Source organism: Eriocheir sinensis, chromosome 3 (assembly GCF_024679095.1).
Source record: "Eriocheir sinensis breed Jianghai 21 chromosome 3, ASM2467909v1, whole genome shotgun sequence".
In the NCBI taxonomy this organism is placed as follows: domain Eukaryota; kingdom Metazoa; phylum Arthropoda; class Malacostraca; order Decapoda; family Varunidae; genus Eriocheir; species Eriocheir sinensis.
The window spans coordinates 2,734,319-2,750,799 of NC_066511.1; the positions used below are offsets into that span (position 1 = coordinate 2,734,319).

The window sequence follows — 16,481 nt, forward strand, 5'->3', positions numbered from 1 at the left end:
GATAGGGTATCAAATAAAAATATGTAATATGGCTAATCATTTCCCTTTCAATATATCAGCTCAACGTATTGTCCAGCTGGCCATCTTTTGTGCCGTATGTGTGTGCTTTACGTTTTGTTGTACTAGACGTCCTCATTTCAATCGTAGCCTCTTCAGGCTTTGAGAAAAGCATGATTCACCGATGTATTACTATTAAGTAACTGTCTCTTCACCTAGGCTAAATTTTGGGAATTTTAAGTGAAAATTTTCACTTTCTTCTTATAGGTTTAACACCATCATCAGAACAAATCAGGAAGTATTTTTCACAGACTTGAACCACATTTCTGATAACTTAGCCACCAAGAGAGAATCAAGGCATCTATCATTCTGTTTATAATGATTACATCCCTAGGAAACCACTGTAGTGTGTCTTAAAAGTTAAGCTTGACGCCACAAGAGTATTACTTTTTTTTATGATTTTTTCTTAATTGCAACAAACATATATTAAATGAGGTTAACATTATGCTACTATGTTGATTTTTTTGTGTTTACTCAGTTATAGCTATAATATATATATATATATATATATATATATATATATATATATATATATATATATATATATATATATATATATATATATATATATATATATATATATATATATATATATATATATATATATATATATATATATATATATATATATATATTACACACACACACACATACACACTTTTACCTTTAGAGCACTTACCACAACACTAATGTGACAGTTAAGGCACCACAGACCTTGAGGGGCCTGTGTGGGGTGTTGCTTCTCGAAGCACCGCCTCCACACAGACCGCTACGCCTCCCCCCCACACTTCGGTTGGCACCTGAAGTAACCTGTCCATCCCTCTGCACTGGATGCCATCAGTGAGGTGTCATGGGGAAGCTTGTAGAAAAGTGACCTCAGGTCAGCCTACTTGGTAACAAGACCGGAAGGTGAGGGGTGAGTGCGGGATATGGGTCGCTTACCTCTCCATCTCTCTCCCCCGCTACACTAACGCTCACGGCTCGAGCAGTCTGCCTCCCACATCGCCAGCGAAGCGGTACACTTTCTCGAGTACCGTCCTCAGCGTCATGGCTAACAGGTAACACTAGTCAGCAAGGCGACACCCTTTTGAGAGAGTCCCAGAATACCTCCCTCCCACCTTGTACTGTAGACTTGGAAATACCCCTTTAAAAAGTCTCCCACAGGAAGCTCCTCAATCCCATGTTTAGTAAAGACAGAATGTCCCTTCCGAGTAAACATGCCACCTTACCTTGTAGGCCTTCACACCTTTACCTGTACCATGTAGTATTCGAAAGTATCCAGGGAAATATTTCTTTCCTCCACACATTACCTATATATAAGCGCAATACTAGAGCCACCATAGTTTGCAGCACACCACGAATGCCGCCGTGATGCAAAAATGCTGAAGCACCGCCACCCTTAGGTATTGGTGCTAGCCGAAGCCCCACATCACCTGTGTTACCTTATTAAACCCACCTGTCCTTAGCCAAAAACCAATGTTTAGCACCCTAGACACATGGAATTCCAGAGCTGTAAATTTGCCGTGCAGCTTAAGTGTAGAACACTGCCACCACTAGGCGTAGACCTAACTTGCTACCTGCTGGTTGTGTACCGCACACTAGAAACACCACCGCTTCGTCAACACTCCTGTAGATGGTAGAGCGAGCCTTAGGGCGTCGTCCATTTCCTTCCGTCATGGCTCAAGTTCCAACGAAGAGGAAGTAATTGGTATTGCCGAATCAAGCTGTATTGCACACCTCGCAGTTTTTTTCTACATTTTTATCAATCTCTACACCCTAAATATAGCACAGTTATCCACCTATTAGTTTTATGTATATACTAGTCTTTCTTAATTCATTGATACCTGTCGCTATTACGCTACCTCTGTTGAAGTGTATATATATATATATATATATATATATATATATATATATATATATATATATATATATATATATATATATATATATATTCTTGCATACTGGTATGTTCATTGCTCTGGGGAGGCATTCTGTCCATGACCTCACTCCTACTCATTTCCTGTATCTGTGTCTTCCAAAATTTGAATGACTTTTGTCTCAGTGTTATGACAATCATGTAAATTGTCTTTTATCATGAAAGAAATCTAGAAATATTTCCTACCTTCTCCCCCAGCAAAATTTAGAGTTAACATAGCGAAATGTGTCTCCGCCAAATTCGACTCCGTATTAAACCAGTGCCCAATCGGGATACACTCAAAATCTATGATATATATATATATATATATATATATATATATATATATATATATATATATATATATATATATATATATATATATATATATATATATATATATATATATATATATATATATATATATATATATATATATATATATATATATATATATATATATATATATATATATATATATATATATATATATATATATATATATATATATATATATATATATATATATATATATATATATATATATATTTTTTTTTTTTTTATGTTGTTGCCTATAGCGCCGGTAGTCATCTTCCGGGTGGGGCCTGATGGTCGGCCCAAGGCGTCTGCCAGGTGGGGCGTGTGGGTCGGCCCACCCCGTTCTGGCGCAGGCGAGTGTTTATAGTAGCGCCATCTTGCATTGGCTCATGCTGCCCCCGAACTCTTCTTGATTTGCTTGGACGGCTCTCTAGAGTCCGGGTTGATGGGTGGTCTTCAGGACAGCATGTGGTAGTTTTAAGCCACTGGCGGTGACTGAAAATATATATATATATATATATATATATATATATATATATATATATATATATATATATATATATATATATATATATATATATATATATATATATATATATATATATATATATATATATATATATATATATATATATATATATATATATATATATATATATATATATATATATATATATATATATATATATACATAAAACACTCCTGCGCAAGCATGGGATTTGGGAACCACTGCCATAGATTTTGAGTGTATCCCGATTGGGCACTGGTTTAATACGGAGTCGAATTTGGCGGAGACACATTTCGCTATGTTAACTCTAAATTTTGCTGGTAGAGAAGGTAGGAAATATTTCTAGATTTCTTTCACGATAAAAGACAATTTACATGATTGTCATAACACTGAGACAAAAGTCATTCAAATTTTGGAAGACACAGATACAGGAAATGAGTAGGAGTGAGGTCATGGACAGAATGCCTCCCGGAGGCGAACCCAGTATAGACATACCAGATGTTATATATATATATATATATATATATATATATATATATATATATATATATATATATATATATATATATATATATATATATATATATATATATATATATATATATATATATATATATATATATATATATATATATATATATATATATATATATATATATATATATATATATATATATATATATATATACACATATATATATATATATATATATATATATATATATATATACCGCTAATTAGCGAAGCTAACTTTTCAAGTAGCTGATATATGTATAATATATTATATATGTTTAGTTTAGTTTTCGCTAACTTTGGAAACAGTTAGCGGACCAAATAGCTTCCGCTAAATGTAGTTCCTACTCCGCTAACTTAAGTCCACGAAAAACTTCATGCAGGTTTGGTCTTGTTCGTTGTGGGCAGACAGCACCAGTTGAGCCACATGGCGATATAATTCCAGGGCTTCCACTTTTGGGTTAATTACGCCTTAAAGTAAACTAAACTAAAGAAACTTTTTGGTATTTTATGGTAATATATCTTCAATTTCCAACTCTTTGATCTCGGGATTTAATAACAAGAATTTGATAATTTCAACCTGACAAAAAATAAACTTCAAAAAATAAAAAAAAGTGTCAATTTTGGAAAAAAAGTATAAAATGCTTAAATTTGCGGGAAATCTTGAGTAAAATACACGGATTTAGGATTAACTGGCGGCTTCTTTCTCTTCTCTTATTTTTGTCGCTTGTTGGGCTATTGGGCTAACTATATCTAAGCTACAACATATCGAAATTCCAGGTCACTGTGTCTGCTTTTAAGGGTTTTAGAGCCAAAATACCAAACCGAAGCTAAATTCATTTATAAAAAAATGTTAGCGTTAGCTTCCACTACTTTCTTTATCAGTTTAGGGGTTTAGCGTAAGCGAAGCTAAATTTTAGGTATATATATATATATATATATATATATATATATATATATATATATATATATATATATATATATATATATATATATATATATATATATATATATATATATATATATATATATATATATATATATATATATATATATATATATATATATATATATATATATATATATATATATATATATATATATATATATATATATATATATATATATATATATATATATATATATATATATATATATCAGCGTAGTGGTGAATAAAACTGTTTTGAATAGAAGATCATTAATGGAGAATAGAAAGAGGGGGGTAAAAGAGTGACCGTTTACCACAGCAGAAATAGATCGGCTAGAACGGAAGCTTAAAATGAATGTTAAGAAAAAGTGATAGAATGCAAAGGAGGGTAGTTCAGAAGGCAAAGATATGTACCAGAATCTGTCAATGTTCGCCCTTGTGCAATCCGTGCTTATGATCATCAAGGCTGAGAGATGATGGGTGCATAAGATCTTTTTTCTTTTTTTTTTTTACAGTAAGGGAAGTAGCTCGAGGACAAAACAAATAATTGGGAAAGAAGCCCGTTAATCACTACCCCTATAAAAGAGTGTATAGATTGGGGGCCAAAAGAAAGGTCAATTTCGGTTGGAGAGAGGTCTTGATATTCTTCACTTGAAAAAGAACAAATTGTAGGCAGGAGGAAATGCAGACGAAGGAAGAAAGACAGGAAAGTAGTGCTTTATAAAAGAAGTTTGAGGGAATAGAGCTAACACCCTTTTTAGGAACAGGTTGTATGGAGGCGTACTTCCAGCAGGCAGAAAGGAAAGTACTGTGACACAGGCAAAAAACTCTGACCAGACAGGGTGTTGCCATGGAAGTTCACTTTTTAATAGTAGTAACTTCATCGGGTCCAAAGTGGAAATAGAAAAATCATTGATTTTAATTTTGACAACAGGCATAGTGTAGTCAGAGAGGGGGCTGAGTAGAACGAATATGCTCTGAATCGTCCAGAGTTGAATTTTCAGAAAACTTTGAGCGAATAGTTCAGCTGTAGACATGACGAAGCAATAGGTAAGGTAAATGTAAAGGTGGGTGCTATAGCTGCGTGTGGCTGCGGTGCTCATCTCCGAACCGTTGGCCCTTTGAGCCTGTGGTAGGTAACAAACAATTGCCCCGGAACACGGGCCAATGTGAAATTCGGGATTACCATAGTTTACCTTTCCCAGGTTTGATGAACAGCTGTTCATCTTCCCTAGGGAGGATGAACAGCTGGGTGAGCTGCACGCTGACTGCCCGGGCCGGGATTCGAACCCGGGCCTACGGAGTGGTAACCAGGTACGCTGACCACTAGACCATGGAGGCGTGCTGAAAGCAATAGTTATAATAATTATAAAGGAATATGGAAGATATAGAAATGTAATTGCTGGAAATTTTGGAGGGTGGATCCCAGAACTTTACGGATGAAATTAAGTTAAGGATCTTACGTTTTCTATTGATGAAACAGTGTTTAGTATGTCGAAGAGTCAGTTTGGAGCGATTTCGGGGAGAAATAAATAGTAATGTTTAGCAGGAATTTTGTGAATCATATCTTTCATGAGCTTGCTTTTTTTCTGAATGCACGAAAACACGTGTATGAACCAAAGGTCTTTAGCATGAGAAGTAGAGTAAGTATGAGGAATGTATGGTTCCATTCCGGAGGCAATCACCTCTGTAATGCGCTGGGTACCCACATATACTGAAAGTACAAATCATTACACGGAAAATCTTAAAAGTACATCGTCAGGTCTTTCCACCGAGCCGAAAAATAATTCCAGAGGCATCGCCTTTTCGATGGATCCAGAGGCTGTACAGTAGCGATAGAACAGAATATTGAAATAAAGTTGTGACCAAAGGGGCCCAAAGGAGAATATAGATAAACAATATAAGTTTAATGATTAGTGATTAGAATGAGGCCTATAGTGTTGGGCATGTCTCCAACGCGGTTAGGGATACGTATACGGTGTTGAGATAATTACTCAAGTCTAGGTCATTAAGAAGAGCGAAGTTGTATGCTTCACCAGTTTAAGAGGGTGAAAGCCAAAGCTGGTGGTGAGCATTGAAATCTCACAAAATGGAAATTTCAGCGAAAGGAGAGTGGATCAAGATGTGCTCTACTTTGAAATTCAATTAGTCAAAGGATTTTACATAATTTGAAAAGTTAGGTGGAAACTAAAACATATTAGTTAGTTGGTGCAAATTTCTGAAAAAAATCAAGGTTTTGGGCACGAGAGCAAGTAAAAACAATGGGTATATGGACGCAACATCTTGCGTTGGACCAAAATTTAGGATAGAGATGGTAGGAGGTAACGTAATAGAAATATTTGTTAGTTGCCTTAGCGAGATTTGTTTTGTTTAGGAGGAATGATTTTCCACAAAATGTCCGCAAATGTTGCAGAAATTAATGAAGATTAACTGGAAAGAATCAACAAGACTCCTCTTTGCATGATTACGAGAAGTACGGTCTGACCTGGGGTTATTTCTGGTCCCTGCTCCATATGGTGACGCCGAGGCTGGTTGCTTTTTTTCGCCATAACTTTATATCAATATGAAATACAATTTTGAGGGAATGCACTGTACTATGTGCATTTCATTTGTTATTCACAGTAAAAAAAAATGCGTCCTTTGAGAAAATGCCGAACTGCTCTCTGATGTGAATTGTGACAAGGAGGAGACGAAAACTGAGGAAACGGTAGAGTCTTTGACTGGCTTGCAGCATTACTTCGCCCCCAGTCACACCTCACTAAAGTTGCTTACGCTCATAACGGGAGGCGTCTACCTTGTGTATTCCATTCTCTCTCTCTCTCTCTCTCTCTCTCTCTCTCTCTCTCTCTCTCTCTCTCTCTCTCTCTCTCTCTCTCTCTCTCTCGCTCTCTCTCTGTGTATGTGTGTGTGTGTGTGTGTGTCTTATTTTTTTCATATATTTATTTATGCGTGTATTGAATGTGGGGAAAATTTAACACCTTTGTCAAATGGAAAAGATCGCAAGAATCATGGGATTACTCGAGAGAGAAAGAAATCCCATCAGCTTCACCATTATCATCATCATAACCGTATGTCATCGAGGAAAAACAGAGATACAAAAACGCAAAACCTTGAGACGCGCGACAGGAAACGAGTTGCGTTCTTCCTTAGGGAAGGCGACGTTGGAAAAACATGTCTCTCAGTATACGTCTAGCCCTTCTTCACGAGGACCCTCATCCGTGCTCCGCGGCCAAGCTCGTTCATTGACACCAGAAAGGTGTTCTGTTTCTGAGTTTACATATATACACAAAATTTGTTTTCTTATCTTTTGCCACCTTTTCTATCCTGCAACTGTTTCGGTCAATCTTACTACAATCACATATAATAGTTTACCATTTTACATTATTAGTTCCCTTGCCCTGTGTCAAGGTCAAGGCATGGTTGGCATTGGACACCTCTAAATCAGTGGGCACATTATTAAATTTACTCCTATAGAATCCTGCCCGGCACAGCTGTTATTGAAGATGATATTTTTCTCCATAATTGTTTAGTATACGCATGAGAGAACACGCATTGAAACAGCAAAGGAAGCAAAGGAAACGATGCCATTCCTATTGTCGTCGGGAACTTGAGTGAACATGAAGTAGTTAAGTTGTTCAAAGGCCAAAACCGTAGAGAGATGCTATTTTTTATACTCGTTGGAGATTCAGCGTTAGTGTTACTCTGCGTAAATTTTCCAGATATTTTCTTTCATTTCAATAGGATCTGCAGGGGCGTCCTGCCCCGCCATAATCTGAGACGAGCGTGTAAATGAAATGAAAGTATCACGTTCTTTGATCAAATTAGTAATAATCAACGATTCAGGTAAATGCGAAATTCTGTCAGTGTTACTAAAAGTCCCTGTAATGGAACCTCGCGAACCGCCGAACTCGGCAAAACAAATAGCACCATTGTGATTGCAAACAGATGCACTTCCAGTGAATGATGTAGTAAATTATGTCACCTTGCCAATATGGAAAGGACATATCGCTGAAAGAGAAAAGCTACGTAGTCATTCATACTTGATATATGATGGAATTTTCGAGGTTCCAATGGTTTTCCATTTGTTTGTTTACAGCAAGCGAGACTTTGTGATACATCATGCTGTATACAGCATTTGTATGAGCATTTATATATTTAGTTATGTATTTGAAGGTGACAAACTGATATACACAAAGAAATGGAGAGCGAAAAGTCAGGCAAGTGAGACGCGGTACATGTAACTCGTGTCTAAGTTTAATAATGAGTTTCCGTATTGCAAGGGTCTTTCTCTCTCTCTCTCTCTCTCTCTCTCTCTCTCTCTCTCTCTCTCTCTCTCTCTCTCTCTCTCTCACACACACACACACACACACACACACAGCGCCTCATAGCTCATCGGATGCCACCTTTGCCTGTCACCCGGAGGCTGAGATTCGAGTTCCGCTCAGGCCATTAAAGATGTTTCGCTGATCGGAGTGGTTACTGTCTCCCATTGAACAAGGGGAAAGGGTGACACACACACACAAAAAAAAAATGACGCACACACACACACACACACACACAAACAAAAACGCGCACGCACACACGGACGCACGCAGGCACGCATCACGCTCGGGAACAGGCTAGAGAGTGAGCGAGTGAGTGCGCATTGCTGTAGTTCCACGAGTTCTAGTTCCTCTCACGTCTCGCCGTTAGTCTCGCTACACGTCAGACACACTCCTCTGTGTTGCCATATCACTGCATTCTCTGTGCGAGTGCAGCTTTGTGTCGGAAACAAAACCAAAAAATACAGAATCCGCTTTTTAAAGACGTGAAAGCATGGGCTCAGCTTTCTCATCAGCTTTTCACTCATTTATAGCGTAGGGAGTAGGTAGGAAGGCACCTACCGAAACGGGCGTAAGCCACTTCCGGTGAGGATATGCGGGAGACGAGGAGGGCGCTGCAAACCCACCAAAGACTTCCCGTGTTCTCACTTTCCGTGTCCCTATTGTCTCATCAACACCAGAAGGTAGTTTAGCATGCTCTCTAAAGACACTACATACACGCAGCACACACCATTTCCTCAAAATTCATCAAAATTCAAAATGGCTTCGACCTGAGAGGTGTCCTGATAGCTCTATTTTCTCTTTATTTCAAGATGAGAGTATCAGGACACCTCTCCTCCCGAAATTGACCTCTTTTGGCCACTCCTCTCAACTCTTTTTATAGGATTAGTGATTGCGGGCTTTTTTTTCATTTTATATATATACATATATATATATATATATATATATATATATATATATATATATATATATATATATATATATATATATATATATATATATATATTCCCTTTAGCTGTCTCCTTTACTGTAAAAAAAAAAATATCTTTATCCACCGAACAGTGTACCCTACTCATTTTTTTTAAGGTATAGGAGGCTTGTCAAGAGCAAAATAGTGCATTTTGGAAAGTATCCTCGCACCTTGCTCTCCCAATATAATGTAGAATGTAGATCGATTAATACGCCGCAGGACAAAGGTGGAGAGGTGTTTTGTTATTCCCGTATTGAAAGAGTTCCAGTCGATTGAAGGAGGAAACAAAGACGGAGGAGTGTTTTAAACATCAAAATTAGTTATCAGATGCTTTCAGTTGCGGCAGCCTCACCTGACCATTATATTTTCTAAGAATAGTGGGGGTTTTTTCGGAAAAAAAACGAGACATGGTGACAGATAAATGATGTGGTCCGTAATGCCAAGCGCTCTGTTCCTCTCCCCGACTCTCGTCTCCATGTGCACTACAAAGGATGCCGTGCGAAGTTGCTGTTGGCTTAGAGTGAGTCCCATGAAAACGTCATTGTTCCGTCTTTTATCACAACACTGAAAATCCGGTGTTTTGTTCTCGTTACACCATATATCCTTTCTTTTATGAAACTTTGCATGCATCCAGTTTGCATCCGACAGTGGCTGAATAGTGGATCATTTTGTTGAAGTATGATCTCTCAAAAAAATACTGTAGAATGTTTCTTTTTTCGCCAATTGTGATTAAAAAAGAATATTATATCTGACGAATCAAAGCTGGTACATATGCTTTCTCACTCTACTTATGAATGCTACGTTGTGTCTGTAAAACAGTCGTGTCAACAGACTATTTTAAGATTGCGACCTTTAACAAATGTAGTTTCATGAAGATGTATTTTCATGACTATTCTCTCCAGACTTGAAACTTGAACCGCAGCTATGGCAGTCTCTCCCGTTGCAGCTCCCTAGTCGCTGCCACACACGCCGCTGCGGCAGTCTCTCCGTTGCAGCTTCCTGGTCGCTTCCACAATTCACAGATATTCTGTGGAATGTAAGGACTGAGTCAGTAATATTGCCCACAGCTGATGACAGACATATCTCTTGGGTAAGCATCCCTGTCTGATGCATTTTTTTCTACATTTTTATGCCAAGGAAAAGGCCCTTTAATCAAATAATTATGAAAATATTATTCCCCCTTCCCTCCATAAAGTGTTGTTTATGCTTCACCGAAGTAAGTATACACACACGAATAAAGATGGATTTAAAGAGACAACAGGAGTGCGCCTAGCTACTAGTCCGCGGGCCTCGTGTTCGAGCACGGTTTGGGCAGTTAGCGTCAAGTTCACCCAGCTGTCCGTCTTCCGTTTTCGGACTGGTCGATGAATGGGTACCTGGGGATACCTGGGAAAGATAAACTGTTTTAACTCGGGTGTCACATAAGCCATTTTCCGGGGTTAGTGTGCTCTTACCCACAGCAAGTTCAAGGGGCAATGCGACGCACTGAGACCACGCGCAGTATAGCGCAGTGGTTCCTAACCCTTTTTTTCAGGCGACCCCAACCATGCACCTCTAGACATGACCGCGACCCCACTAGTTTAGTTGTATATGTGTTTTTATAATATAACAACACCATGTTTGATATTTTGAGGTCTTGGCGACCCCAGGAAAAACGCTGTGCGACCCCACTTGGGGTCGCGACCCCAGGATTGAAAAAGGGAGGTATAGCGTATACCCTCTATTTTACTTCGAGGCCAATTGTGAAATCTCCTTTGAAGAAGTTATTAATTTACTCTCCTCTCCATCCATAAATCTATCGATCCAACTGCCACCCAATATTTGAATCATTTTTTTTCTCCAATTTTCCTCCTAAATCTGAATTTATGTAATTTGTACCCATGCCTACATGTCCTAACATTGTTTGTTAAAAATATTCATTAACATAATATTTATTTCATTAAAAAACAAAACAAAATTAATGGGTGGTGAGTTATGTTCATTTTGGAATAGGTAATGGTCTGGAAGATAGGACTTCAACATATGAATGCTGCCGAGAGAAGAAACAAAAGTGTTATACCTTCACCTCAAGGTACTTGTAGGCATATCTTCAGGGCAGGAAATGTTTCAGCATTATTATTTCATTATTAAGTTATTTTGTACAATGTGCCTCCGTGGTCTAAGTATCAGCGTGCCTGGCTACCACTCCGCGGGTTCGGGTTCCAATGCCGGCCCTAGCAGCTGTTCATCCTCCCTTCCAGTCTGGTCGATAAATAGGCACCTGGGGAAACCTGGAGAAGGAAAGCTGTGGCAGTCCCAGATTTCACACTGGCCCGTGTCCCGGGGTAGTTGGTTGTTACCTATCACAGGGTCAAAGGGCTAACGCATTGGACATGAGCACCGCACCCGCGCGCATCTGTAACGTATGCTCCCAATTTTACTTTTGCCTTTAGTCCAATGCATTAGTTTGTTAATGAATAAATAACTTTCAAAATATGATATTCGAATGTTACAAAGGAATATTCTATATTCTATGGAAAATTAATCGAGCAATTTCCTGAGTTTGCAAGTTTCAAATTTCGTACAAGAAGTGACCTAAGTTTACTTCTGGTGATCACTATGCATGCAGTGTGTGAGGCGGAGAGAGGCAAACCGTGTGTCAGCATCTGCTCTAAAAACCAAACGCGCATTGGGAGTAATCAAGGCCGATGCCCACGAAAGAAATATAAACCGTGTCTTGATAGCGGCCAAAGACTGGCGCTGGTCGTCCTGCTGGCTTAAAACGACTCATTATCCGCAGCGGAGGGGATGAGAGGGTCCGAAGAGGGGCTGCTCCTCGGGTCCCTCTTTAAGGTGACTCTGATGGTGCCCTCGGTGAATGAGGGGGAGTGGCTAGTGCTTGTTTCCTGCTTCCTCAATATTTCAGTGAAGACATTAAAGATACATGGAGGATATGTAGCCTACAAAGTGTTACTACGCATACTCTTGATAAATGATTTTCAATAATTCATATTTTGTAGGGTTCTTCTGGCTATTAAATGAAATGAAATATGAAAGTTATATCGGATTCCATATCAGAATATAATGAAACTATCTCGTGGTAGCTCTCTCTCTCTCTCTCGCTCTCTCTCTCTCTCTCTCTCTGGATATACAAGTTTTTGTTCTTTGTTTCTTTTTTTTATTCCGAGGAAGTCAGTGGATATCGTCCTAAAATACTAGTTTTGGCAGGGTGTTTTTTTTTTTTTCAGTAACTCTCCAGGTCCATCCTTAATATATATCAGATGTTCCATCTGTCTAGAAGCAAAGTTCATTGGTTAACAAAGTCGTTAGAAGCTGATCTCCGAACACGACAACAGTCAACTTATCTTAAAACGAAGTCGCGCATTCATGAAGTCTGAACACTAATCATCTCTCAGGCCACAGCCGGGTCAATATGAGAAGTGTCCCCAAGTGATATTCCGTGGAAGGGCTGAACTTAGAGTCCATCGTATGAATATTGAAAACAAAACTCACGGTGACATGAATTAAGCGGAGCTTCAGGATAGCAGAACGCTTAAGACCAGCATGAACCAAAAGTGGTATGTATATAAAAAAAAAAGTGCAACGGCAAAACACACTGGTAATGAAAAAAAACATAAAAGTGATAAGTGCGAAAAATAATCAAATTTGTCGTGTTTCAAGTCTGTGACGTTCTCGTCTTTGTAAAAATGTCTTACATTATTGGCAGATAATGTTGAGAGAGAGAGAGAGAGAGAGAGAGAGAGAGAGAGAGAGGTTTTACGTATATGTTCAGAGAGAAAGAGAGAGAGAGAGAGAGGTTTTATGTATATGTTCAGACCAGACAGACCCTGTGTTCAGTTGTCCTTATGTCATATTGTCGTGCTCGTAGCTTGGCAACATTCTAGCGACTTTATAAAACTATGTCCAGATCAGGTGGTCTGTCCTTAAATCTAAAGGAAGCTAAAATAAATGACAATCAAACAGCATTTCTACCTTAAGAATTGGCGGGTAAGTTTATTTTTAAATGAATCGATCGTGTTGCACTGGACCACTGAAAATGGAAGTTTATTCAATTTTCGTGCTACAACGTTGGCGAAGAAAATTTGAGGCATTGTGATTATGTTTGCAATGAAGTTTTCTGACACTTTTTTCTCGTTCGAGACGTGTCGTGAATCATAAACAATCTAGATATGTCATCATTCATAAAGGTATTACGTGTTTAAAATATTCGATCAGTTTCCCAGAGGCGTTGTCTCTCGAGAGAGAACATGTTAGAAGATGAGAGACATGACAGCTTTGCTGCTTTCTTTTTACGTCCTAGCCTATTCCGCCGGTAGACTTTCTTAGTTGGGCCTGGTGGTCGGCCCAAGCCCGTCATGGTGCAAGCAAATGTTTATAGTGGCGCCGTATAGAGGTTTTGCAGTGACGTCACGAAATAGCGTCGTCTGCACCTTTTGCGTCGTCTGCAAACCCGCACAGCATACGTATCCCATGACGAACACACAGAGCACTTGTTTAGCCGCCACCAAGGTTTGCTTTGATAAGTGACCACCACCACTGACCACCAAGATGGCCGTGCAGGCCCGCGCTACCCCCGCACCCCCACTGATGACGTCAGCTGCAAAACTTCTATAGTCTTGGTTCATGCTGCATCCAGCTCATTTTTTTTTCCCTTGGACAGTTCCTCTAGAGTCCGGGTCGATGGGGGGTCTTCAAGACAGTATGTGGGTAGTCTTAGGCCACTGAAAATTCCCAGGTAGTAGTGGCAGATTCAAACCTGCATCATCCAGGAAGCGGCGGATGCGGAACCGGCACACTAGCCACTCAGCCACCGCCCCCCCCATAAATGAAGAAATCATCTTTGTTTGCAATACGTTAACCCCGTCTAATTTAGTGACGGCCTGCGTATAGTGTCAGACCAAAACGCTACCTCATATTCAAAGAGAATGTCTGACTAAGCATTGTATGTTGTAGTATTACATCTTTATTTTTTTTCTAATGAGAAATTTATTTTAATTAAGCCAAACCTTTCGTTCGTTTTATTTACTGCATCAATGAATCGTTGGGAGAATTTGAGGTTTGACATGAGTTTGACATCCAGGTCCTTGAGACACTGTACGCTATTGTGTTACTCACCGCTCATTTTATATTCAAACCAACTAACTAACGGAGAACATACGCCTGGGAGCACATCATTTCACTCACCCGCCGCTTCTACTTCCGACGGTTCCCCAGAGCAATCCTTTTCGCAGCTACCCTAGCCATCTCAAGCCCGTCCCGGCAGAATCGATCAACTTGCCCTTTCCATGAGGTACGTGGACGTCCCCCTCCTCTCCTCCACACATGATTATCTCGCACACGAACAACCCTATCAGCAGGATCGACGTCCTGGAAGAGCGCCACGTGCCCAAATAATCGGAGTTTCACATACTAAGTAGGTAGTAGACCTCGATTCAGTTTCATGAAGTAGTCGCTGGTTCAACACGGAGTCATTTCAGAGATACCCCATGTTCCTGTGATGGCACATGGAACCAAAAGCATCGGCGTGCTTCTCTTAGTCACTATTCAATGTCTGTATCTCACAGGCATGAAGTAAAACAGGGAGCACTGGCGACTTAAGGGTTTAAATCTTTATCCGTCTACATAGATAATAACAAGGTCATAAATATTTGTGTTAAGAGTTAATTACACCGTGGGCCAGGCCAATCCGTTGAGTGACTTTCTGGTGAGACCCACCAATTTTGTGCACTACACTAGGAAGTTATGTGAACCTTTTGTTGACCTCGATTTCCTCACAATATGTCTGAACAGACCGAACTGTGTCAATCATTAAGTCTCCTTAGGAATGGACCTTGATTTTGGCGCGGGAGACCTTCAATCCCTGTGGCTTCGCTTCCTCATGCAGCTCTTTGAGAGCCATCACCAGGATCTCTAGCGATTCCGCGAGAACAAAATCATCATCGATAACAAGATCAGTGCCATTGATGTCGCTAGCAGATGTTTCGCAACGACTTTGAGGAACATTTTTTCCTAATATCCAGGCCATGCAAGTTTTGAAAAGTAATAAATTAAAGAAAGCACCCATTCTACATTCCAGAATAAACAAGAAAAAAAAACCGCACCTACCCTAATATTTGACCTATTCAGAGAATAGGTCAGTCATCAGATCAATAATCTTTGCAGGAATCCCACGCATCCACAGAATGTTCCAGAGTGCCCCAGAATGTACAGGGTCAAATGCCTGTCTTGAGATGGACATAGATTTTAAGTGAGGGGCGGGCAACCTCCGGCCCGCCGGCCATATCTGGCCCATGAAGGCCTGTCGTCCGCCCCGCCACCCTGCCAGGCATTAACATTGCAATCCGGCCCGCGAAATCCAAGGAAAAAAAATGCCAAACAGCTTCTGCTGGTAAATACTATTTAGCAAGTCTGCGCTCCTCACCTCACTGCGAGAGTTGCCAGGTCTGATATTCTAAAGACTGTCTATCCTTTTTGAGATTTGGTTGTCCTATTTAATTCAAACAAAAAAGGACAGGCTGAAACTATCTTGTTGTGGGGCTATGCTGTCCCGTGTGTGCGACCTGCAGCAGGAGTCGCCACTTTCCTCCGTCAGAAGAATCTTCCCCACACTTATCACTTTGACCTGCAATGGCTCGCTAGCCTGATCCTACACACAGACATCACTCGCAGGAGATCGCCACTTTACTCCGCCAGAAGAATCTTTCCCACGCTGATCACCTCGACGCGCAATGGCTCGCTGGCCTGTGCCTACTCACGGACATTATCGCATCCGAACGTTCTTAATGTGAAGCTGCAAGGCAAAGGCATTCTCCTGACAGACACACACATCAATGCCTTCGAGGTTGAGGTTCAGACGTGATCGTTTGAGTATTTTCCTTGCCTTGCTGCAACTACTGCTGTGAGCTGCTCTTCTCCGAACTGAAGGACCAAGTCTCGACTTTGCTCCCAAC

The 16,481-nt window shown here is 39.7% G+C and overlaps 1 protein-coding gene across 3 annotated transcripts in view; it reads left to right on the forward strand.

Annotated features, from left to right (window-relative positions):
- Positions 1-741: 741 nt before the first annotated feature.
- Positions 742-16,481, forward strand: part of LOC127003509 (SH3 and cysteine-rich domain-containing protein 2-like) — a 74,049-nt gene continuing 58,309 nt past the window's right edge. The window contains exon 1 of one of the 3 annotated variants that reach the window (XM_050870346.1): positions 742-1,115. In XM_050870346.1, coding sequence (XP_050726303.1) covers positions 1,105-1,115 — 11 coding nt within the window. In that variant the 5' untranslated portion in view covers positions 742-1,104. The remainder of the gene's footprint in view (positions 1,116-16,481) is intronic. The other 2 variants (XM_050870323.1, XM_050870341.1) reach the window with 2 other exon arrangements.